The 26,570-nt window shown below is 39.4% G+C and overlaps 1 protein-coding gene across 1 annotated transcript in view; it reads left to right on the top strand.

The window, feature by feature from the left end:
* Positions 1–4,376: 4,376 nt before the first annotated feature.
* The window catches only part of LOC136861400 (phospholipase A1 member A), a 121,111-nt gene continuing 98,917 nt past the window's right edge, over positions 4,377–26,570 (top strand). Inside the window, exons 1-3 of the mRNA XM_067138819.2 lie at positions 4,377–4,421; positions 16,629–16,700; positions 19,096–19,138. Of these exons, the coding sequence (XP_066994920.2) occupies positions 16,658–16,700; positions 19,096–19,138 (86 nt within the window). The 5' untranslated portion in view covers positions 4,377–4,421; positions 16,629–16,657. The remainder of the gene's footprint in view (positions 4,422–16,628; positions 16,701–19,095; positions 19,139–26,570) is intronic.

Raw genomic sequence — 26,570 nt, 5'->3', positions numbered from 1 at the left:
AAACATTCTGCATGGCAGGAGAACAAGTTTTTTTACGGGAAAGCACTGAAAAGTTGCTTATTGTACATTCCTTTTATAGTAATTGAGTGTGTTATTAAATTATAAGTAATTTTTCATGCCTATTTAGTTGCCTATTTTGCACGTTAGTACGGAGTCAAAAAATGAATATTTGTATGTTGCGCGATCCGAGTAGCGATCGGTCTCAGTTTGGGTCTAGGCAGAATGATTTGAAATGCGCGACCGGACGTGCAGAGGTGAACGATCAGGCCTCGCACGGTAAATATGCTACTGATCGACCAAATGCAGACCAACTTTGGGAAGGTAAAACAATAGCTACATAGAATGTGAGAGGGTTGCTTCAGACGGGAAAATTCGCACTGTAGAAAGAGAACTAGAGAAACATCAAATCGACATTTGTGGACTGTCAGAAACTCACTGGAAAGGATGAGGGTATATTGAAATAGATAACCACGTAATATACATCGCCGGAGCAAATGGTACAGGTCAAAATGGCATCGCGTTTCTTGTTGATAAGCGGATATCCCAATATGTTGAAGAATACAGACCTATCAGTGAAATAATACTGACCCTCAATCCCAACGCCAACTCATATAAACTAGATCTGATCCAGGTATATCTACTTACCATAGCTGCAGACGATCAAGAGATCGAAGACTTCTATGCAGACATGGAAGATACTATAGCATCCCTGCAACTAGAAGGTATTGCCATCATATTGGGAGACTTCAATGCAAAAGTAGGAACCACCTCTATGGTGCTCGTAATGACCAAGGCAATCAGTTGATACAGTTTGCAACCGACAACAGCCTTTCCATTATGAATACCATGTTTAAACACCACAAACGTCGTCTCTTTGCGTGGACCTCCTCAAATAGGCATTTAAAGAACCGAATTGATCACATCCTTGTCGATAAAAGATGGAGAACCTCCTTCCGTAATGTGAAACAAAACCTAGTGCTGAATGCGTATAGGATCATTGTCTTCTCTGGGCCTACCTTAGAATCAAACTGAGCAAAGCAGTGGTCAATATAAAGTCGAAAAAGTTAACGACCTCTGAACCAATTGCTTTTCAAGAAACACTCCGAAGCACTGGACCAACTAACCTAGAGGGAAATTGTGACATGGCTTGGAAGAGAATTGAAAAATTGATCATAGATTCAGCGAGCAAGGTCCCAAATATGAACACCATAGTGAAGCGACAACATTGGATGACTGACGGAACTTTGGCACTGGTCGAAATGAGACTTAACATCCGGCTCACAGTTACAGATTCAGAACAACAAGGACGACTACTGGAAAAAATAAACAATGATATCAAACAAGCTTGTTGAAAACGTTGAAAAGACAAGAATGAACATATTTAGAAGCTCTGTGCAGAACTAGAGGCACATGCGACCAAAATCACAGCGAAGAATTGCACGACAAGGTGGAATACTTAGTACGAGAGTTTATGCCTAAGACGCAGATTATTAAAGACGACCAAGGGAATATCTTCACAAATGCAGCGGGCGTCGTCAAAGTGTGGAAAGAATACTGCATCAAGCTGTTCATTGAAGACCCACAACCAATGCCAGGTCACCAGAACCCAACAGACATTGAACCAACGATCTTTAGAGAAGAAGTGGAACCATCAGCTATCCGTGAGAACTTCGCTCGCTCTCGCCCGTCGCCAGGTGGTCACAAGATATGAGACCCGAAGCTTATCTTGGCCCATTTGTGTTTCCCTTCACTGACTACAAAGACACACAGTAAATACGACCACCTATCTATAAATTCGCTGTTTCCATTTTAAGAAGTTAAGGAATTCTATTTCCAATTCAACTTTTAAAAAAGTATTTTGCCACATTACCACTTGGTTAAAATATTTTATCTAGAGCCAACTATCTCAATAAACATCACAAGTTTATTTGAGGAGACACTTAAAGACTTCTTCTTGATGTTGCCCGACGCAGGTTCCCCCTCGCGAACTTACAAAATGACTGAAGCTACTGCTCATTGGAAGGGATATTTATAGGTTTCTTAGGGACGCCATACTTGTTATGATGTTTTGTGGGGTAATCATGCGGATGTGGATGACACCTTCCCCAACAGTAACTGGCCGTGCACGATCCGCTGCAGGGTGTTTCGGCTAATTCCCGTGGCTGTCTCCATTTCCATAAATGCGGTGCATTTGTTTATTTGGATGGCCTGTTCGACCCGGGCATTGTTGGCTGGTGTTGACACCGTCACATTCCTTCCAGAACTGGTTTCCTTGTCCACCGATGTGCGCCCTGTTTTCCTACCTTCCATCCATTTGTAAACTATTTTCCGTGGCAGCGCATGTTCTCCACAGACTGCCACCAAGCGCTGATGAGTTTCTGCAGTGGTCACGCCATCTTTCCATAATAACCAAGTCGTATAGCACTGTACTTGACAATTGCTTTCCATGTTGTCTTCTCCTACGCTGACAGTGTTGTTATAAAATGGCTATGACGAGAGCAGTCGTTGGCACCTGTGCGTCTGCTGCTAACAAACGGTGGAATAAGACACAAGTTATGCGCCAGATCTGGACATCCAAGGGTTCTTACATGTAGGGAGCGTCGAAACATAGTTTGTCTTGCACTAAAATAGCCCTTGGCCATGCAGTCAGGGTGGATTGCTTGTGCCATATTTATTTATGTTGTACCAGTCTCTTAAAACTTCTTGATGATTTCCCACACTGTTGTATAAGTAACAGAAAGTTTTTTACCAATTTCACGGTAAATTTTACCTTGCGAATGCAAGAAAACCACCTTGTTGCGGAACGACACGGAGTGCTCCTTAACCTTCGGATTCATCGTGACAAGTGAATGACCCATACCCTGGCCGTCAGGTAAGCGACTGAACTGTTTGTCAACTCCCATCACACAAATCTTGTACGCGTGGTGCTGTCTGTAAAGCTCAATAACGTACGTCGTACAGCGTGCCAATACTTTTCTGAGCAGGAGAAAACCCTAATTTAATAGATTACATGTGTTTCTGTTGTGATGGTAAATAGTTTAATATACAAATTATTTCCTTTGGTGAGTAAGGGTTAATGGTACACATATAATGTTCTTAGTATTCATACAATTGTATTGTAATGGTTATAGCGTCCGCCATGCCAAGTCGCTACGCACCGGGGGAGTCATCGTTTCGGCCCCACCCCCCCTTACGCTCGAGCATGCCAATCACGAGCAACACTTGGTGCTAGGCCGGCCCTCTCGCCTCCGTCCGCGGTCCCACAGCAGAGGACGACGGAAATTATTCGACTATTAATCTGGAGTCTTCCATCTCGCGAGGTTCCTGGATACATCTAGCATCCGGACTGTTCTGGAAGGCCCAGAGCAGGTATATAAGGAGAGGAGTAACTTGGAGAGTCAGTTAGAATTAGTTAGTAAGTGAGAGCGAGATTGAGTTCGCTGGAGCGCAGTCAGTGATGGCCTGGGAGAGTGCAGCCTGATGGAGTATCTGCCTGTTGTAGCCGAGGATTCGTTCCTGTTCCCCTGACGTCGTGTGTGTGTGAGTCCCTTGTGGCCGGCTGCTAGAGAAGAACATTGGGTGTTCTGGAGCGGCGAAGAAGGGTACACTGGGTGACGACGTGTGTAGACTGCGAACGGGGTTCGACGGATTGAGTGAACAGCGGATACTATCCCGACCTGCGAGACTGACGTGTAGGCTGTGGACCGTGACAGCGCTAACGAGTGTGACTGAGTGGCTGAGAAAGTGTACTGTAAATAATCGATGACTCTGTGTGTGTGTGTCATTGTAGAAGGAATATAAGAAGCTAAGAGATAGCGCGAACCGTGTGAGTGTATAACCGTGTACTTGTGTAAGTTGTAAGCTCGGCTATCGCCTGTGTGTGTGTAAATGTGTAATTGTAGTGCTTAGATAATAAATCTTAGAAATAGGACGCTACCAGGTTCTGTATTCATTTATTCATTTATTTACCCCGCCAACACGTCACAATATTATATGCGGAAAGGTGTCTGTGCCAATAATTTTTGGTGCCAGTGTAAAACTGTCCGACAACTTTACCATAGCGCTTGGATTTCGATAGCAGTGTCCCATGTTGATCGAATAGCAGTGTCATTCTACCACAGCCACAGAACACTGTTTGTCTTTCTGAACTGGTCTAGATGACTTCCCTTCAATACATCGTTGTATCAGAACGTTATCTGCATAGTAAAGAACTTAAGTTTCCTTGAGAAGTCTCAAAAGCACTTAGAAAAACGAGACTAATTGCCTACTTATCACGTTTCTGATAAATTTGTTAGTTACGCCGACAGGAAGACTCGTGATAAGGTAAGCTATAAGAAGGTAAAATCGCACAATGTTTGTAACTATTAGCATAATGTGCACCAGAATACTTACCATTTCAATTGTGTTCATATTCTTTGTTGGTAAGTTTACAGTATATTCGTTCATGCATTACCACTCACGGTTTTTTTTTTTTTTTTTTTTTTTTGCTAGTTGCTTTACGTCGCACCGACTCAGATAGGTCTTATGGCGACGATGGGACAGGATAGGGCTAGGAGTGGGAAGGAATCGGCCGTGGCCTTAATTAAGGTACAGCCCCAGTATTTGCCTGGTGTGAAAATGGGAAACCACGAAAAACCATTTTCAGGGCTGCCGATAGTGGGGTTCGAACCTACTATCTCCCGAATACTGGATACTGGCCGCAATTAAGCGACTGCAGCTATCGAGCTCGGTCCACTCACTTTCTTTTGCATTGATAGTAGGTGAATGTCTCATATTCAGATAAAGATGTTGAATGTGAACATGAAATCTATGAACTATTTACACTATATTGGCAGCAAAATAGCAAGATACATGTTACCACGTACAGCTAACTAGCACTGTTTAATGAAACTATATTGAGGAGTCCTGTAGTTTATAAGGTTTGTCGTTTGTCGCATTCATTCATTCAAAACGTTTGCCGTCTTGTATAGCCCACCACGTGGCCATGATCGTTAAGGTGTTGAAGTCTATATGGTCTGGCGCCGTGGTTAGCCGGTTCGAGTCCCGTTGCTCGAAAACAATTTCACCATCAGAATGTTGGCCGGCAAGATAGGACAGGTGCAGGTATTACTATTTATAATAACTGAATTGCGTGCCAAAAGCCTGGAATAAATTACAAACCTCTCCGCAGTGCTCATATGGAGTGAGGGCATATGACACTGTTGATGGTGATTCGTTTGTCGGATGGGGACGTGAAGTCTTGAGCGGACCCCTTAATGTTATTCGACAGGAGTAGGCTACGTGCCGTCACTGGGTTGCGTCTTCTCTCTACAATCATTATTACCATCATCATCCCACATCCAGACGCACAGGTCAAGTAGTAAGACCTGCACCAGGCGAGTCGAATATGTCCTCGGACATTTCTGGCATTAAAAGCCATCCGAAAAATAAATAAACCTTTCTGCGTACGCATCGGTTACCTTTAAGTGGCTTACTCTCCTTTTACGAAGAGATATTTTGTCCAAGATTCAACTAATATATCCTTGAAAAGATACTAATAATAAAATAGACCTACACATTTTCTTATTAATTTCTATGTTTCAAGAACATTCATTCCATGAAAAAATACCCATAACTAAACAAAGAACATAGTTTCTTATTAATCTCTTCCTGCCGTTCTAATCTATTAAAAATCGTATGTCTCACAATTCATGTAATGAAAATGGAATATTGAAATTTCGCAAGACTTTTGGATGCAAATATCAAGATACCGATAGCGTTTGTTCAAAAGACATCCTTAGAAATAAATTTCCGCACCATAACACTGATGTTAGTACCTTATTTATACTAAACCAAAATTGCAATGATCAGTTGACTAGAAGGAAATAGATTTTCATGTATGAAGTACTAAATAGTACGAACTCGATATTTATTTATTTATTTATTTATTTATTTATTTATTTATTTATTTATTTATTTATTTATTTATTTATTTATTTATTTATTTTTTGCACACTACAGGACCTAGTGACCCAATTACAGTGGTAACTACGTCAGATAAGCTACAATTAACATGGTGATACTTATATCTAAACTATATTCTATAATTTTATCGAATCTCCTACAATACTGATATAAAAAACAAAGATTTTTCTAAAACTAAAGAACAACACACGACAAAGTAAAATGACAAAATAAATGAAGCAATACACGTACAAGCATAATATTATATAACTTCAAGTTACAATTTCCCCTATTTTTAGGACTTCATACAACTGCGCGATGAAGTTCAGTTACAAACTCGCGTAATAGCAGACTGAAGTCAAGGCCATTATTTTTCTGGATGGCACTGTTAAAGATAGTACAGAGGCTGTTTACCGGCGAATTATCATGGGCACACGTCCTGGTTTTTTTATTTTAAAATGTTACGTTATTTCCGGAATTGAAGCCAGCTGTATGGAAATGTAGGAGAGACAGAAATTCAGGATTATCAATAGCATAGTTTACAATTTTGAAAATTAATATTACTGCATCCTTCCGTCCGCGAATTTCTAAACTCTCTACTCCAAAATTAAAAAGGATATCACTGTATCATTTACTATGGTATTCAACAGATGAATGAAAGTGTGTGTGTTTTGGAAGGGTCTTATATTCCTGATAATGAATCCTAGGATCGTGAATCCTACGACTCAGCTACCACTTTCAGTATATGTGAATTGAATATAAGCTCGTTGTCGAATAAATCCTTGGGGATTTTTAACTAGAAAACCGATCGTAAATCACTGTCACCTAGCTTGTAAGTGTAGTGGACGGGATTTTTCCTTCTGGTGAACGACATCGATACACATTTTTCTACACTTAAGTACAGTTTATTTTCAGTCACCCACTCCAATACACTTTTCGAGTCTAGCTGAAGCTGTTTACAATCGTTTATGTTTTCAATGACTTTGAACACTTTGAAATCGTCGGCGTATACCAGACAGCTGGAATATTTCACTTGTTCAGGCAAGTCATTGATGAATGTGAGAAAAGCTAGAAGGCCTAAATTTCACCCCTGAATTGTTCTTGAATTTACAGGGTATTCCCGAGAAGAATGTTTCTGGAAATAAACGAACTGCTTCCTATCATCCAAGTAGGAACTGAAAAGATGCAACATTTGTTCCACTGTCTTAATGTATCTTCTGTGTGCGGACTTAATTTCAGATTTAATTTGAGCTCTCAGAATTTTATATTGACTATTATTTTGTCCCGTAATGTGCTTCCGCTTTCTGTAATATTATTTTTCTTTCAGTTTTCGAATTATGCTAGAAGTCTGGAGGGTAGTGTTAGGTTTAGCCCGATGCAGTGTAATTCGTAGCTCTGTTTCTAAGGCCGGGTGGTGCACATCCTCTGGCAGTAGCGGGTCTGTGCTCCTTGAGCATTCAATATTTGAATTATTTCGATTAATCATTACTAATTCTAAAGTTTTTCTGTTACAATTTGAAACTTAATTACATAAGAACAGATTATGAAGATTAATAACATGTCTTAATTGCTGACTTGGCGTATTTGTATTTAAATCACTGTTCACGTTACTAATTGATGGTATGTTGAAATCGCCGACAATGACGACATTACTGTTGTGCAGCTCGTAATGAGATTCTAGCCATACAAATATTTCACTGTAGACAGCTGATTTTGAGGAAGGTGGTACATATACATTACCGATATACCACACCTTTCTTTGAATGACAACTTTCAGTAAGATCCCCTCAAAACTATTTGTGACCTGCTCGGTCTTGAGTACTGTTAATCCGCTACTGACAGCAGTGAGCACTCCCCCGCCCCTCCCCCTAATGCTACGGCCAGCCCTGTATACTCTGTACTGCTCACTACAGACCTCACTATCGAACACACAAGAGTCCAGCCAAGTCTCTGTTAGGGTTACGAATTGATATTAATTGACCTTAATGTTCTGACTCAGTTCATCAAGTTTTGTTTTTAACCAACGTACATTTTGATAATAAATATGAAGCCTAGTGTAGCCCATTAATTTACAGCTTATTTATATCATATTGGCTGTTAATAACGGCCGAGAGGATTCGTCGTGCTGACCACACGACACCTCGTTATCTGCAGATCTTCGGGTTGAGCAGCGGTCGCTTGGTAGGCCATGGCCCTTCGGGACTGTTGAGCCATGGGGTTTTGTTTGTTTGGTTGTTTATAACAACTACTTTGGAACCCTGAGTTTTACGCATTTTAATGACTCCGTTTCTTACCCATATGTACGCGCAGTCCTCTCTGCGGATGGCTCGGGCCTGGGCTAGCAGTTTCCTTCTCTGCGGTGACAGACTTTCGTTGATATAGATGGCACTGTCGCCTGAAAGATCTGCGTGCCTGGTGGAGAGGTTTCTCTTCACTCGCCGTCTTTCCATCAACAGATCTTTTTTCCATTCGTCTTACAAGCTTCACTGTAATTCCGCAATGTTGTTGGTGAGGGGCTTTCGGGAGGCGATGACATGCTTCCACCATCTCTTCTTTCACCTCATTGTCCAGATCCCGTCCAATCTTCTTAACTGTGTCCAGCACAGTTTCGTTTTGAATATCAGGAAACCCCTGGATTTCAATTATGATACTTCTTGAGTACATTTCCGTGTCATTCACTCGGCACTCTAGGAATTTTAATTTACCCCTTAAATTGCAGTTTTCCTGAGTCAGGTTTTCAATGTGATCAAAACACTTGTCGAGATCAGTTTGTTGCGTCGAAATAAGCTGGGCCGTATCGTCCAACTTCTTATGACACAGTTCGAGTGAGTTCCCTAAATCGGTCTTTCGTATCTTCTGGTCTTCCTTCATTTGCCGAATTTCTTCAGTTAGTTCCTTTAGAAGAGAAAAGACACTATGTAAGGATGGGATAGTGTTCCCCACTGATTTCCTCTTACTGTTGTCTGCTTCACTTACACCACAGCTTTCACAGGACCACACAGTAAATCTATTCAGGTTGTTCACACTTTTCTTGTGGTACCACTGAGCGCACACTGTACCTTAAGGACTCTTCCCAGCTCCACTCCACATTGCTAGCAAGTGCCCATTCTGCTATGTTCACAACAAGCTCCGGAATTAATACTATTTCGGGATTCCCGATTAGTGAATTCGTGTTTTTCTTTAATAATTTCAAGATAGATATCACACGCTTGAACACTTCGGGTCCGTACACTAAAAATCCCGCTGTTAAACACTTGAAATTACACACTTTCGAGGAGCTCGTTTCACGCGTGCCACTCAGACGCCATCTTATCGCCTATGTGCCGAAATATTAAATTACTAACACAATTCAAGTAAACGAGAGAAGAATTATTAAATATTTAAACTTGTCTATAGGCAAGTTTAGTACACGAATTTGATGTTAATTGGTTAAACTAACGATAGAGTGTTTCCTATTTTATCTTACAAGGAAATATCGGCAATGGGTTAGTCGCCGATCGCGATGAAACTTGGCAAACACATTGAGGTACACGTAAAAATGATGTCGGCATCAATTTTGGGTGCCAACATTCATTAGAGCGTTAACTACGGGGCCTAAAAGTTGTGACATTTCAAATTCCGCGCGATCAGCGATGAATACCTGCTGGCCAATGCTAAGTTGGCACACTGCGTACTTGGAGACACGCCGCTGCACCTCCTCCCCTACCCGCTCCAATTGGTTTGGCACCGCAGCCGGCAAACGCGGGGAGAAGGGAAACGTGCGGTGGCGAATCAAATGGAGCGTGGAGGGGAGGAGGTGCAGATGCGTGTCTCCAGGTACGCAGTGTGCCAGCTTAGCATTGTCCAGCAGGTATTCATCGCTGATCGCGCGGAATTTGAAATGTCGCAAGTTTTAGGCCCCGTAGTTAACGCCCTAATGAATGTTGGCACCCAAAATTGATGCCGACATCGTTTTTACGTGTACCTCCATGTGGTTTCCAAGTTTCATCGCGATCGGCGACTTACCCATTGCCGATGTTCCCTTGTTAGAATATTGGCTAGTAAGGTCCTATCAATATTATGTGAGGAAGTCAAAGAATTCTCGTTCTTGATGTTATGTGTGCTGTGGATCGGTGTTTCTCCAAAAATTATCACGTAGCGATTTTCACAGGCACAATGACGATTTGTCATATTTGAAACCATTTTTTTCATTTATCAACTATTGATTAAATTGTTTATTTTTCAGTTATAATTCTGTTATCACGTGCTTTTAAGGCAGTTTCTAAATTGTATTCGTTCATAAATTGGTTTCGACACAGTGAATAACCTAACATCTGTACACTGATCAGCCAGAACATTATTGACCATCTACCTACTATCGATATAAACCCGTCCAGGCGATAGCAGCGTCACATAACGAGGAATGATTGCTGGTCAGACACACGTACGGTTGCATTTAATATCAGTGAGCGTGCTGTCCGTGTGTACAATGGGGAAAGCGCGCGATCTATCTGAGTTTGACCGGGCAGATTGTGATGGGCCGGAGGCTCGGCACGAGCATTTCGAAAATTGCACGACTTGTCGGGTGTTCGAGTGAGTGGCGAAACAGTTGTGAAACAACCTCCTAACGTCGAAGGGTTGGGCGGCCACCCCTCATTACAGATGTCGGACGTCGTAGGCTGGGCAGACTGGTAAAGGCGAACTGTGGCGGAACTAACATCAGACTTTAATGCTGGGCAGAGTACAAGTGTATCTGAACACACAGTGCACCGAACACTCTTAAGGATGAACTTTCGCGGCCGACGACCCATGCATGTGCCAGTGTTAACACCACGACATGGGCAACTACGACTGAAATGAGCACGTGACCATCATCACTAGACGTTGGCGCAGTGGCAGAGCGTTGCATGGTCTGATGAATCCCGATACCTTCTTCATCATGCCCATGGGAGGGTGCGAACAGCTCCATGACACCTGTACTGCGGGACGGAGACAAGCTGCCGGCGGCTCAATTATGCCCTGGGGAACATTCACATGGGCATCCATGGGTCCAGTGGAAGGCACCATGACGGCCGAGAAGTATCGCACACTGGTTGCAGACCATGTATACCCCTTCTTGATGATCATGTTTCCAACGGCAGTGCCATTTTTCAACAAGATAATGCGCCATGTCACAAGGTCAGGAGGGTGATTGAGTGGTTCGAGAAACACAGTGGCGAGTTGCAATTGATGTGCTGGCCCCCCAACTCACCAAATCTTAACCCAATCGAACACATCTAGGATCGAACACAGTGGCGAGTTGCAATTGATGTGGTGGCCCTCAACTCGCCAGATCTTAACCCAGTCGAACACATCTAGGATCGAACACAGTGGCGAGTTTCAATTGATGTGGTGGCCGCCCACTCGCCAGATCTTAACCCAGTCGAACACATCTGGGATGTGATCGAACGTGGTGTCAGAGCTAATCGCTCCCCTCCCCGGAATTTACGGGAACTAGGTGACTTGTGTGTGCAGATGTGGTGCCAACTCCCTCTAGTGACCTATCAAGGCCTCATTACTTCCATACCTAGACGCGTCGCTGCTGCTATCCGTGCCAAATGTGGACATACCGGCTGTTAGGTAAGTGGTCATAATGTTCTGGCTGCTCAGTTTACATTTACTATATCTCATAAAAAAATGTTTTAATTTAGGTTCGGATGTTATGACAGTGTCATAAAGAGGTGTTGCCGCTACGCTGTTACCAAATGGCCGTACACTGCGTAGTAAAGTCACCTTTAAAACGGTATGAAACGTGTGTGTCTTCTTTGAACATGAATACCCAGGCTGCATCTGACATCAGGTCTACACTGCTAATTATATGGAATGAATCTCTCATTGCTAATGTGATGTAATATTATGCGCTAATAGACTCCGCATAGTCCTTATGAACAGTAGTATTCCGTTTGGAGAAGAATTAATCGTATCCGGAGGAGGTGTCTCTGAATAAAATATAATCCAAAATTGTAATAAGTTTCTTCCACGTTTATTATAATTCGATGTCGGTTGTTTAATAACAAGCGGACCAAACCAGAAGAATTACTGTAGAATTTTGAGATTTCTTACTTCGGACTGGTAGTGGAAATTACTGTCACTTAAACGACGAATCCTTAGAAGTCTACAGAGATTTTATTTTCTATCCAGGATATCAGGGTTCGAATATATTGTTTAAGAAATTTCGAAAGATATATTATTGTTTAATTCACTATTTTTATCCCCAAAATAATAATAATAATAATAATAATAATAATAATAATAATAATAATAATAATGTTATTGCCTTTACGTCCCACTAATTACTTTAACGGTTTTCGGAGACGCCGAAGTACCAAAATTTAGTCCCGCAGGGGTTATTTTAGGTGCTAGGAAATCTACAAACACGAGGCTGGCTTATTTGAGCACCTTCAAATACCACCGGACTGAGCCAGGATCGAACCTGCCAATGTGGGGTCAGAAAGCCAGCGTCCCCAACCGTCTAAATCACTCCGCCCGGCTCCCCAGAACGAGAAATGCAATAAAATCAATAATAAAATTGTAATCATCAAACAGGTAACATCATCGTATAAAGATTTCCTAATGCCCGATTTACTTTTCTTTGAATCCGTTACGACAGTAATGTATTTTGATTTAAAGTGAGTAATGATTTGTGATATTATTTTTCATTCCTGCCAGCCTCTCTGGTTTGGGTATGAATACAGTGATGATGAACGAAACAAGGAAAGGAACATCTTCGGTTTCAAATATAATTCTTAAATAGTTCGGAAATTAGAGTGGTTTGCCGCCATAGACCATCACATTAAACCGGTGTTATTGTGATTTCATTAAGAAAGGTCCTGTATAAATGAGTGCATTCAAAAGAGAATTGGATCCGTCATTTATGATTTAGAGAGAACTGTAATAATTTTTTCTATCATTACAAAAACGTGCTTATTTCCACACTATATAAAAGGACAACCCTTGTAATTTCGTGTGGTCAGTATAGTAATAATAAGAATAATACAGTGCTCTCATTTTACGAGGAAACTTCTCGTTATTCTACCATTCGCCGACTTAGGGCTCAATCAACTTCAGCGAGGGAACCCAGGTGACAGGCGGCAAAACGAGGAAAGTGTATTACAACGAAACCCAAATTCACACGGGAAGCAGGTTCTGTTACTGCCTGCTAATTAAGACATTCATCAGCTACAGAATAAAATAAGAATAAAATAACCCCGATTTAAATAGTATTATTATTGTGCCATTTCACTGTTCCCAACAAGATCCAATTGGAAAGGAGCATAGAAGGTGGTGGTAAAGAAAGACGTATGAAGATTGTTAAGAGTTATAATTTTTTTAAACTTAACATTCAATTTGCATAGAAGGAGAACGTCACGGTCATACTTAAGAGGAAGAAAAACATCATTGCACCAGAATAATAGCCATAAAATAGAGTGAAACCTTTGTTCACAACTGTTTTACGAAGTATTAGCGCTCAAGAATATTTCACGCCGCGAAATTAAATTGTACTTTAAAATACAAAGACTTCCACATTGCTACGTCACGATATACACCCAAGACGACGTATTAGCCGATACCATCAATTCTGAGAGGCTGCAGAGCTGTAATATCGACAAGGAGAGAGAGGAGAAGAATATATATATACATATATTTCCATAATTTGATTGGAATATTCACTTTTACATATTCCAAATTTTAGAATACCTCCAAGATCAACTATTCTAAGAGCAATATTCATTTATCATATTCTGATGGTAGAAAAGCATATCCAAAAGATGACAACATTAACCAAACTGACGTCTCTTGTTTTGTTCCGATTGATCGAGAGACCAGCAGCATGCACTAAGAAAATGAAGGCGAGGCTACCTAGATGATGGCGGCACGGGATGACGTTTCCAGCCCATTAGGACCGATAACCAGCCGAGACAGTTCCAGATGTTCCCAAACAGATGAGGGAAAAGCCTGGAGCTGTGCCCGTATGTCCATCCACCCGGACATGAGACGACAACGGGGGAATCAGAGCAAAGATAAGTTTCTTGTCAATGCTATAAGTAAAAATTTTTCAAAGTGCTATTCTAATTAACGTCAGTGAAATTATTATATACGAGACGACGAATACCATAGTTAGGTTAAAGGTTGACCTAAATGTCAGATCCATGTATAGGATATAGTCAACCAGTGATAATAAAGCATCCGTTCATAATGCTGTCAATGTAATATGAAAGGAGGTTACATTTTTATCTCTTGGTGAATTTTATACGACGTTGCGATAAATACTAGGCTTGTGTGAGAACTTACGACATCAAATAATAGTGGAAATGAGATAGTATGTAGGATATGTTTACTAAATTGAAGGATATGGTATTATTTTATGGAATTATTAAAAGATTGAGATTATGACAGAGTAGCCAGGTACACGTCAATGATGACAATCAGACATACGTCGAGTTGGAATGAATCAATGCGCTTGCTGGGATGTGAAGTGTCATGTATGATAAATAATGTGAAGTGATGGTTTTAAAGGTGAATAATTATATGAGGTTATGATGATTAATGTTGGTGATGATTATTGTTCTTCGTGAGTAAGGTCATAGTTTGTTTTAATGAAGATAGTATTTCAAGTTACGTATTTTTGAGATGTTGAATGAATATAATTTGTCTTCAATCGACCGTTGATCCTTGAATAAGCCATAGGTAGATTAGGATACGATTTCAATGACGTCCGTATGTTGATATTTTAATTGTAGATCATCAAATGATTCTTGATGAGGAAGATGATATTAAATTAACCTACATACATGTATTTCTTCTGATAATAAGAATTTTCTCACATATTAGGGTAGCTTTGAGGTTTATTCCAATGCATTATCCGATATCACTGGTGACTTAGCTTCACAACTAAGAGTTGTTGGTAGTAAGTAGAGTCTTCTCACAAGTTAGACCACCCAGTTACGGTATGATTTGATTGAGTGATGGTCAGATACACGTGATTGCACAATGTTATGACGCAGATATGCACTTGAATTAATTAAAGCTCCCAAATAAGAGAACAGCTTGCGTAATTTCTAGATACGATGTTTGATCGTTAAATTTTAAAGAATATACTGACTTAAAGGGGGTTATCTTTGTCTCTGCAAGAAGAAATGCCAAGAAATCTGAGAACATGTTTGAATAGTGATACATATTAACTGTTTTAAATATTTCTGAAGATATTTTCTCATGATAATTTGGTTGTGTATTTGGACACAAATAGTTTGAGTCATGCAAAATTACCTTATTGCAAGGAATTAAGGAATGTTAGATGAAAGCAAGTAGGATTTTCGGAATAATTTCACAAAAATTTACATAATGAAAGATGTGATTCTAATTTTAATTTACTCATTACCAAATATGGAAGCTGCGTCCAACATTTAAAGACTCTCAATCTACGACAGTGTATATATTGTGATTCAATGTAATTTTCATTCATTTAATTAGATGCATCTAATGTCTTTTTTCAACTTAAATTATTTTCTTTTCAATCAGATATTTTCAATCTAGTATTTTTCAATTAATGTCTTTTAATGTAATGTTTTTATTTTTAATTATCCTAATTTGAGATCTTATTTCAACTCAACGTTTCCAACTTAACATTTCAAGATGAATTTCAAGATACGTATCAACGCTCATTACTTACCATTTCAAAGAGGAATTCTTGACAACCTTTTGCGTCTGTCCTCTCTTGATTTATAATAAATGATGCATGTTAAACTTATCCATTCTTTTATTGACTTCTAGAATAGATGCTTAGTTGTAAGTGCTAACCACTTGGTAATCGCGTAAGCCAGAGGTGGAAACTAACTAGGAATACGGGTAGGAGATGTCCACTGCGTAAGTTAAGTATTTCCACCAGCATAAATCGGTGATCTTTTCTCTAATGCGGAACCCATAGCCCATAAACTTTGAATCGCGAGAAATGGAATTATATACTAGCTAGCCTGGATCTCATGCGACTCGACCTGGACGCGGGAAAGGCGCATTATTAAAATTACTTTACACGTATACAAGTTTATTACTCACCATTTATTTCATGTAATTTTGAAAATGACCTTCCTTCTTCCACAGTAAGACATGCCTCACTTTCTATGATTCCACTTCTGAATAGACTCTATTGCAAGTGTTGTTTTGGCCTTCAGTTGTACTATATTACGGGGAATACTTCCGTAAATTTTGCCCTTTAGGGTTCGCAAAAGATTATAATTACAGTAAGTTAGGTCGGCTGAGCCGTAAACCTGTAGGCCTACTAATTAACCGCCCATCAAAAATTGGACCTAATATGTCTATAGACATAATAGCGGTATCTATGAAAGTTCTCCTGCCTTTTACTGTATTTTCAAGCGGCTCACGCACCCATTCCTCAATTTCTCACTTCATATATCATAATAGTTTCACAACGTCAATATTACCTTTCTATTTATCCATATTGGAAAGTCAACAACAATACTCAATGGCTAATGATCACCATCAATCTTTAATGAGGTCGTGAAATGTTGACTGACAAGTGGTTAAGCTCAGAATTCGTATGCCCCAACGCTTTTAACATTATGTATAAGCAGATTGTTTTTAATTTGTATATCATCTTCTTGTTGCAATGTTAGGTACGTCTTATCTTGAGCCAATTATTTGACTTTCAGGAGTAATTGAAAGCTTCAGCATTGTGGACATGTTGACAGTGAGAAGCTGCTCCCTCTCCTCCAAATCTGTCGGTAAGTTATCACTAAGCATTCTTAAACAAAACCAGGATAAATACACCCCTTTGTATTCCGTATTCCCACCTCTCTCTTGTTCAAAATATTTTATTCATCCACATTCCAACCCTCCTATCTTTGACAGGAACATGGATGTTTTTTTTTCTTGTATGCATTCCTTAACCGATTCCTCCTTAACTTAATCTTGCTCATTTCCTTTATATAACTTTTTCCTCTTCTCATTGATATCCCCTCTATTGTACATAATGTAATATTTATTTACTTTTTACACTACTATACCTTTACGAATGCGTCATAACTGTATTTATCTTACTGTGACTAGCTATAAGTTCTTCTCTTCGCTTTATTTTCATTATTTAATTTTCCTCGTTCTTTTCATTTACTTTTATGTTTTATAGTCAATTGTTGTGTCCCTACACTTATCTTGGAGTTTTTTTTTATTTTCTTCCATTACTTTAGTCATGAGATTATTTTTCTTAATTGCTTTTTCATTAATTTTTTAATTTTGCATTTTGCTAATCAATTGTAAACATATTTTTCATTATAAAACTCTGTAATTTGGCATCTCGCTGTTTTGGTTTCCTAAATTGAATAAATAAACATTGTGCCAGAATGTAGAATATTAAGGTGCCTAGAACCGGATACAAGTTGGACAAATTTCTACCTATCCTTTGCCAAGTACTGTATGTGTGGCTATAGGCCTATCCTTGTTTTATAGGTATTTTTAATTAAACTGCGTTCTACATCCCCGTTCGTTACCTGTTCTTAATCTGTTTACACTCCAGGGTTGGCTTTTCTCTCGGACTCAGTGAGGGGATACCACCTCTACCGCCACAAGGGCAGTGTCCTGGAGATTTTGGGTCGGGGATACAATTGGTAAGGATGACCAGTACCTCACCCAGGCGCCGTCACCTGCCATGCTGAACAGGGGCCTTGTGGAGGGATGGGAAGATTCAAAGGGATAGGCAAGGAAGAGGGAAGGAAGCGGCCGTGGCCTTAAGTTAGGTACCATCCCGGCATTTGCCTGGAGGAGAATTGGGAAACCACGGAAAACCACTTCGAAGACGGCTGAGGAGGAAATCGAACCGCCTCTAATCAGTTGACCTCCAAAGGCTGAGTGGACCCCGTTAGAGCCCTCGTATAACTTTTCAAATTTCGTGGCAGAGCCAGGAATCGAACCCGGGCCTCCGGGGGTGGCAGCTAATCACACTAACCACTCCACCACAGAGGCGAACTACAAATATATATATATTATTTATCAACAAGTAAACCACCATATACATAAAGTTTTTCTGAAAACGTGTGCCTGTCGTGATTTGCGAAATCCCTCATACCTGACAGTGAAATGGGGGTAAGGTACCCGAAACTGCTTTGCACCTGGTCGCTTTGACCTTCAATATATACGAAATAATATGACCAGTGTTGAAAAACAGAGAAAAGCGATGAGCGGGACTCGATCCATTGGTCCAGTGATTACGATAATCACTCGACCGTCGCCATCGCGTGCTCGTGTCTGCAACGCACCGGTACATATTCGACGAGAGAATTATCTTGCGATTTTCTCGAATACGCCTAAGTAGTAAGTTACGCCTTGCATATTATGTTGTTCTAATGGCCTACTAAAAGTGTACAAAGTTGGAAGATAATCCGTGAGCCGAACGTTGTGGCCTCCCCTTGTTAAGTATGTGTCGTGCACAACATTGTGCTCTGGTCCTCCGCGAGTACTTGCAGTTGTAATCGGAGGGGGATCGGTGGTGCGCTCTACCGCTACAACCGTATTACTCATCGGTAGAGCGTGATTTTTTCGCATTAACGATAAGCGCGACAATAAATCTTTTGAAGCGATAGTCGAGCAGCTCATTGCCTTTCTCCCAAGTCTTCCCAGCCCAAGGTTTGCAACATTTTAATAACACTACTCTTTTATCGGAAAATCAACCGGAACAAATCGTGCTTTTCTTTCAACATTTTCCAGTTCTTGAATCAAGTAATCCTGATGAAGGTCCCATATACTGAAAAGATACTCTAATTGTGGACTTAATCGAGACTTATATGCACTCTCCTTAACATCCTTACTACAACCCGTAAACACCTTCATAATCATATAAGAAATTATTTACAGTTATTTACAATCCCGTTAATGTGATTTCTCCAATGAAGATCTTTCCTTACACAATACTTCTAATATAACAGATTCATAATCTACGGAATACTCGAGCAATACACGAGCAATGATTTCAAAGCATTTTAACAGCAAATTGTTATTTCTTAAGTTACACATGTTATTTCGTCGTTAAACTATTAGGATCTTTGATTTGAATCAGAAAATTTTATACTGTACTTTCAAATAATACCACAAATCACTTTAGTTAAGTTTTTGATTTCTTTGTTTCAGCTAATCGACAAATTTCTCAAGTAATGTTACGGTTTTATACAGGGTAAGTACACATATGCATTAAATTGAATATTCAAAGCGAATAGAAAATCTCTGTATCATATTCAAGCGTGATTTAAAACACCTTTGTACTGGAAGAACTATGTATAGAAAGTCCGAGAGAAAAGACGCACCGGATGAGATGGCCAGAGCGTCATTCGCCCGCTAGATTGCACGACCATTGCTTCCCGAGTGTACGTGAGAACTAAAACCATTTGTCACGTCACATAATGCAAGTGATTTCGCTTTAAGACGTGGATATTCCTCTATCGCGAAATTTTTGCTAATGCATGTTATAAAAGCACACTGACTGGGTTGTTCAAGCTAAATTAACTTTGCATTGCCACAGACAGGTGACTAAGCCAGTCAACAACGACTATGCTGGTGTGATATGCGCCATGTTGGGCCAAACAAGCGCCATCTCTCCCCAAACGTCGGGTGAGATGGCGCGTTGCATATCTGCAAATACAGTAGAGACAATATGCGACACTTCCGGATTTAGCCTTATTAAAATGGGAGACAATTCGCAAGTGGCGCTCCTAGTGGCGTGACCTGAAAATTCGCGCTAAATTCAAATATCAGTGGAAATTTATATACGGAAATGGATAAATAAATTACGTCTAGATAGAAAGTGCTACTAAAATATTAACTTCAAGGTTGCTATAGCAATTCTGGATACATGAATGAAGAATTATTTAACAGGTTATTATTTAAAGACTGAAATTAGACATATAATCAAGATGTGAAATGGACTGCTGTGAAAGGGCTTGATCTTTCATTATTGCATTACTTTTTTAGCTTTAGCATACCTGCCTGAACTTTCACGGCTAGATTTGTCTTTTTTCTCATTTAAAAGCATTTTACATAACATTAGGACACTTGTCATTAAAAAAATTCGGCATATTCCTTACACACGATATAATGAATTTACATTTAAGAGCTGGACAATTTTCCTTTTAACCTGAAGCCTTCTAACAGAAAGAAAATCTATAAATTTAGCCGCAAAAACATTCAAAATTTCCCTATAAGCAATACTTGCCACTATAATTGGGTAAAGCAAATTTGAATCATCATCACATTTCTTAATTCACCCACATTTTCTTCAGTGCTTGACAACGCATTACGGCATTCCAAATGGGGTTACTTGTAACAAAACCAGCCACACGCAAATGCATTTCCTGAATTAAATCAAAACCCACAGTTCACACCTACAAAAACGCATCGGTATTGAAGGTTAACTGATGCACTAATACAATAAAATAAGCCAGTTAAAATATAGGTCGTGTAGGTCAGAAGTTTAGGAAGTAGGCCTTCTGAAATATTTTTGTAACTGGAAGAATATATATATAAACACGTTATTTACTTACATTTTCTAGTCACGAGGGAAACGGGAGAAAGACCGTGAATCTTTCTGCACTTCATACTTATTGGAGCCAAACACAGCATGTATCTTTTCACTCATACTGATAGGAGATATAAAGCAATGACACACGCTACTATTTACTTACGTCAACTTAATGCAAACTCATAAATAACCCCAAAAAACTTCACAAACAAATACACTTGCTCTTAAGACAGAATCAGTAACTCTCATGTCACTCTGCCAGACAGAGCTCTTATCGCTCGATATCTCGCAGAGTGTCGCGTATTGTCTCTACTGTATTTGATATCTGGGAGTGATGGCGCGGCATTCTTTGAATTTTCATTTATAACTAAAATATGTTTTCATTCTCCGATCAATTTGTTGATAAAATACATACAGCCTATATGTATTTTGTTTAATTATGTGTCAACTTATACTATGCAGCTACAGCCTAACCAAAGTTTGTGGTATATGCTTTTAATGCAACTTAACTCAAATAATATTTCCAATAAAAGAGAAATTTCAGTGAACAAAAATAAAAGTGCAACCACAGTCACAACTGGAAAGAGTAGGAAAGCAGCAGAAAAACCTCATTCCAAAGAAGAAGCTGAAATGATTCAAGATGGGCAAAAAGTACTATATCTGGTGATTGCAACAAGTGTTGGGAGAACTAATATTTGACAAAAAAAAGAAGAATGATTGGATTAAGTGAACTGACTGTCCCAGCCGGGTCAGGGGTTTTTAATTTTAAATTATTAATATCCCTGGCCTGGGGACTGGGTGTTTGTGTCGTTCTTAACGTTCCTTTCCTCACTTCCGCAATTCCAATTACACGCAGGTTCATACCATATGTGCAAGTAGGGGCAAAAGATCTCTATAAGTCGACGCCCCGAACAAATAGCAAAAAGAAAAAAAAGGAGAGCACCGACGATAAATGAGAATTAATCCACACGATCCGTGGAAAATCTGACCTTCAACAAGTAAAATGCCAGATTTACTCTTAACTAAGGTTATCCACCAGTCAAATACCTTATCGGATATGGGAACACCCGCCGAATGGACCTTTAATCGAACCAAATTGACTATCAGTTATCGTTTGGATCAATAGGTGCCCGAATTTCAGGTTACTTTTTATTTTCTAGTTTTCGCTGTCCACTAATCTGTGATATTTCTTCTTTTCTCCGAAGAAAATTCTTCGATACTGTAATCAATAAAACTAACGCCATACAATGTAACTGCGTTTGAAACATTTAATAATTCCATTTTTCTTTCTTGATCAAGGAATTTATATAAATGATTTTTGTGCAGTTAAATGATTCAATAAAAGTTAGTAAGCACATATTTGCTCCTCATTTCAAGTATTTAGGCTCTCTTCTGAACCCCATCGTTTGGTTAAGATCGTGACGGAATTATTCCCGCTACGACCCCAAGATTTAAGAGTTCGATATTGCTCTACTGTAGCAGCTGTGGCCGACCAACGATGGAACGGCAAGTTCAAAGGTTCAGTAAGAGTGGCATTAAGACATTCACCACGACTACATAATCGTTATCACCTTACTTTTACCCAATTTAACAATATCTCAAAGAATATTAACACATTATTTAAACTTCGCATTTTATATTTTCTTGACATGATTTTTACAGCCCTGAAGAGTTTCACACGACGACCATAAATGGAATACCTTCGCTGATCATTATTAAAGATCAATTCGACACACGCACTGAACATTTATTAGGACAAACAAATTCTAACTACAACATTGATACAAATATATTTACAGACCTGCAATCGTAGTCATCATCCTGGATTCTGGCTGCTTTTTGCCAAATGACCTCGTACTTAGCCTTCCATGGCTACATTTGACATCAACTTCTTATATATATACAACTTAAGCTATGGCTTTTACACTTGGTGTCGATTAACACCGCAAATACCGCACTTTCTTGGCGTTTGACATGCGACGAGCCCGCCTCTCAAATGGCGACTGCTACAGTTTTCCCAGAACCCTGCTGTCGTTTACCCTACTGCTAGCCAGGTGTTCCAAACAGATAAGAAAATCAGACCTCGCGGCCAGCCTCCAGACTTCACTTTTGACAAATATTAAACGCACATGATTGTAATACAGAGAGAAACTCAGCTGCTTTTTTTTAACCAACTACCTAAACCTTCAAAGTTTTATCGGCGGCAGTTCAGGGAGATTTCTATCACCTTCTACTTTAACATTCTACTTGAACCATTGATACGAATATGTAACAAGTTACTTTGAGAACAAAACCCCACACTTTCTTGCAGAAGAATGACGTGGGCTTCGCCGTTCAGACAATCAGACAGAGTGTGTAAAATATGCGGAGGGAGGTTTCTTTTATACCCTCTGGGAGGGACGCTACCGTCTCCACGAGGCTTGGTTATGTAATCTGCTAATTCTACATCCACTGGACCAAATTTCTTGAAATTTGTTCCATAACTTCGGTCAGACTTACGATTCATTACAGTGTTAATTTCATATTTTTCATATTTTTCCCATACTCGTGGAAAGCTGCAAAATAATGTAGGTAGATCTACCTGTACATTAATTAACACTTACAGCACCAAATATCCGGAAGCCTCAGACGCCATCGATTTACAATAATGTTCTCTCTGCGAGCTGAACCTTGCCTGCTGCCAGCACCGCTCACTAAATGCTGTCCCAAATCTATACACATCCAAACCGGCTTCGGGTTCAGAAGCATTGTTAGACGTCCTAATGTGGACCGCCATTTTTCAGCTTTGAATGGTGTTTTTCCTTGGGTAGCTCATTTTAGTGGCCGTAAAAACAGACACCAACCCTCAAAAGTGTCACAACCTACCCACTGACTCTAAATTTCCAGTTAATGGAACGCTATGCGACTTAATCAGCGAAATCATAGACTGCGAAGGAAAAATTGCACGAAAGAAATAATGCATAATATCACTGAAAGAAAGTAGAGTGCAGGTTTCAGGATTAGCACTCCTATAGATACGGACAAATAAAGGCAGACATTAAGAATTTAGCTGATTAAATCAGAAATTAGGACAGTTAAGGAAGTTCACAATGACAGTAGGATAGGACAAATATGCAAATACCATGTACATGTATTGGAAAAATTGAATGTATCTCAGTCAATTCTGATCATATGAAAGACGGGTTTCTGCCCTGGAGTTTCGCGGCATTTTCGTCATCCATTGGCCTTGCCACGTGCCCCCGATCCGCGAGCAGGAGGCAAATTTTTCTCTAGGCTTAAATGCATTTACATTTACCCTGGGGATTCTATCTTCACATACGGTTTATGAACGATTCTTTATTCCTCGATTTACCATGTCGCCAAAATCTCTCGTTATGAAGGATTTCTTGAATTTGACAAATTGTTCATTACTCGAGGTCCACCGAAGTGTCCCGGCATTTCACGAGCTCGTGGCTCGCTCGTCACGGAGAGTTCGTTCCCACGAGACCGAGAGCCTCTTGAAATTTAAACATGGCTACTCTCAAAAAAGTTGATTGTAGCTGAAATAAATATTTCGAATTATTAATTATTTTTTTCTTCGTCGTAGAATTATGGGTTCAGTATAGCAATTCCCTGTAATATATTTTATCGGTCTCACTTCGTAACTTCCCTTCACAAAATGTACGTTGCCGAACACAACGGTTCCTTCCACTCCAGCTACAAATGAATAACCACGGATTACGATTACATGAATTCCATCTTTGCCGAACAGAATTTTGTGATAAATTAACGTCTAAACTTTGGCAAACCACAAATATAGAAAATAAACGTACGGAAATGATACTTTGCTTAGACATTATATTCGTTTCTCATCCATCAAATATACTACTCTACAACAGTCCACGCGCTAGTTTCACGACTTTCCCGACTATCCAAGAAACATAAAATGACCTTTTGTCATATTTCTCTGATATTTTCACGAAATAAAAGGGTGTACAAAATACGTCACAGATACACACACAAAAAGTGGTGACATCATGAAGTAAAAAAGCCCTTTATAAATGTCGTTATTCACACACCTGTAGTCGTACATCGTCTCCCATCATTATAGGTTCACCAGCCTCTCTCATTTTCGTTTAGCCATCTCGACAGATAGTGGCTTTAAGAAATATATTTTTCCTTTCTCTCTTTTATCATTCACCTGAAAAAATTACATAAAACAAAAAATGCCCTTCACACGTTCACTTCCTCGCGAACCGAACACGATCGTCAGGGCACCAATACGCACATGCAAACGAAGTTAAATATATAAGTTACTTCAATTGCAGGACTTCGGCATAATAATGACGTCTATTTCCTTGATATGAATTTACATTATGGTTCCACATGGGAATACCGTTAACTTGACTGACAATCTTTCTCCACTTTGAGATGATATTATACAGCTGCCCTTGGCCAAACTACCCTCACGTAGGGACTTAGACTACACAACCGATTTTTACTGTTCTTCTGAGTTGAGTGCGGTCGCTTCAAATTCTCTTAACACAATGCGGGATTGCAAAATGGCGCATCGTTCTTTTATAACATTTACTCCCACTCTCATGCCGTCTGTATTTACTGCCAAAATTTTACAGACACTTTTTCTATCCCATAAAAATGTACTGATGGCAGATCACAACGTAATACATAGTTGTTTAGTTTAGTAGCGGTGTCAATGATAAGCATTTAAGAATTTCTCTTAACCAACTGAATTTTTTAATTACCTAATAACATAGGCACTATATTTGGTCGATGTAACAGATTTCGAACGAACAGGCGCGTCTTTCGGCAAATTTCCTTCTGGAGATAGGCCTATTTAGTGGTCTAAAATCTTTACCATTAATGACCAAAGTGTTTCACTTACAATTTCCTAACATTTACTACGGTGATTTCGTTGCCAACTCTTCTTAACATGTACTTTTTACTAGAAAAAATAGTCCTGAAATAACTCTGCCCCTTCTACACATGTAGGTGGTGTAATTCCTTTAGCGAGAGAATGAGAATCACCACCTGTTTCTCCACGTACCGTCTCTGGTCAGAGATTTAAAAAATGTAGCTAGAGCTCATGACTTGTAATTTATATGGGACCTCATGTAATGATTTTAGGACTCTGGTTCCTTATGACACAAATGTCATGGGTTCAATATGTGGCTAGACGGCGTGACCAGTCTTAATGAAAATACAGTAATGGATAGGAATAACATTGTAACATACGAGGATTTTTTCTTCACCGACGATTTGAAGATTATACCGTCATTTATGTTCACCGAAATAGTCGTAATTTCGTCAGGCAGCGAGCAACTCAAGCACTGCTTGAAGTTAAAGCTTGGTTAGAAAATAACGAATTGTTTCTAAACTTTAACGAGACACTATTTGTTAATTTTTCATTAACATATACAAAGAATGATGTGACTGAATTGACTGTACACGACATCAATTGTACATTTATTTGAAACTGCTACAAAATTTATAAAGCGAGCAATTATTATTTGGGATAATTCATTGACGATACCATGACATGGAAAAGACACATTATCAATTTAAGCAAGAAACTCAGGAGTACTGTTCATATATTTCACAACTTAAAATAAATAACTAGTATGAAACTGTTAACAGAGGGTAATTACGTTTTCGTTCAGTCTGTTATTAGCTACGGAATACTAGCATGTGTATGGGCTTACAAAACGTGATCAATAAAATACAAGTTGGTCAAAACCCTTTATTTCGGATAATGTACCAGAAAGAAAGATTGTCCCAAAGTTCTGAGTTATATGCTGAAGAAAATATATTTAAATGTAAATTTAGAAATATACAAATATATCAACAAAACCAAAATATAACTGGAAATATTAACCATGAATATTCAACAACTAGCAAATGTACCCGTGCTTCGCTACGGTATTCTACATTGCATTCGAATATCGAAGTAAATACTGCACATGCAGTAAATAAGATTGTTTTAAAATTGCATGTCACTTAGCGTTATCCGAGAAAGAGCATGGGAAGGTCCCCATACGTTCTTTCCAATGCAAAGTGTTTGTTACGGATTTGTGATATAACGGCAGGCTCACTT

This window comes from Anabrus simplex, chromosome 1 (genome assembly GCF_040414725.1).
Source record: "Anabrus simplex isolate iqAnaSimp1 chromosome 1, ASM4041472v1, whole genome shotgun sequence".
NCBI lineage: Eukaryota > Metazoa > Arthropoda > Insecta > Orthoptera > Tettigoniidae > Anabrus > Anabrus simplex.
Note: the sequence above shows the minus strand (reverse complement) of the source record. Positions and strands in the feature narration are given on the sequence as shown.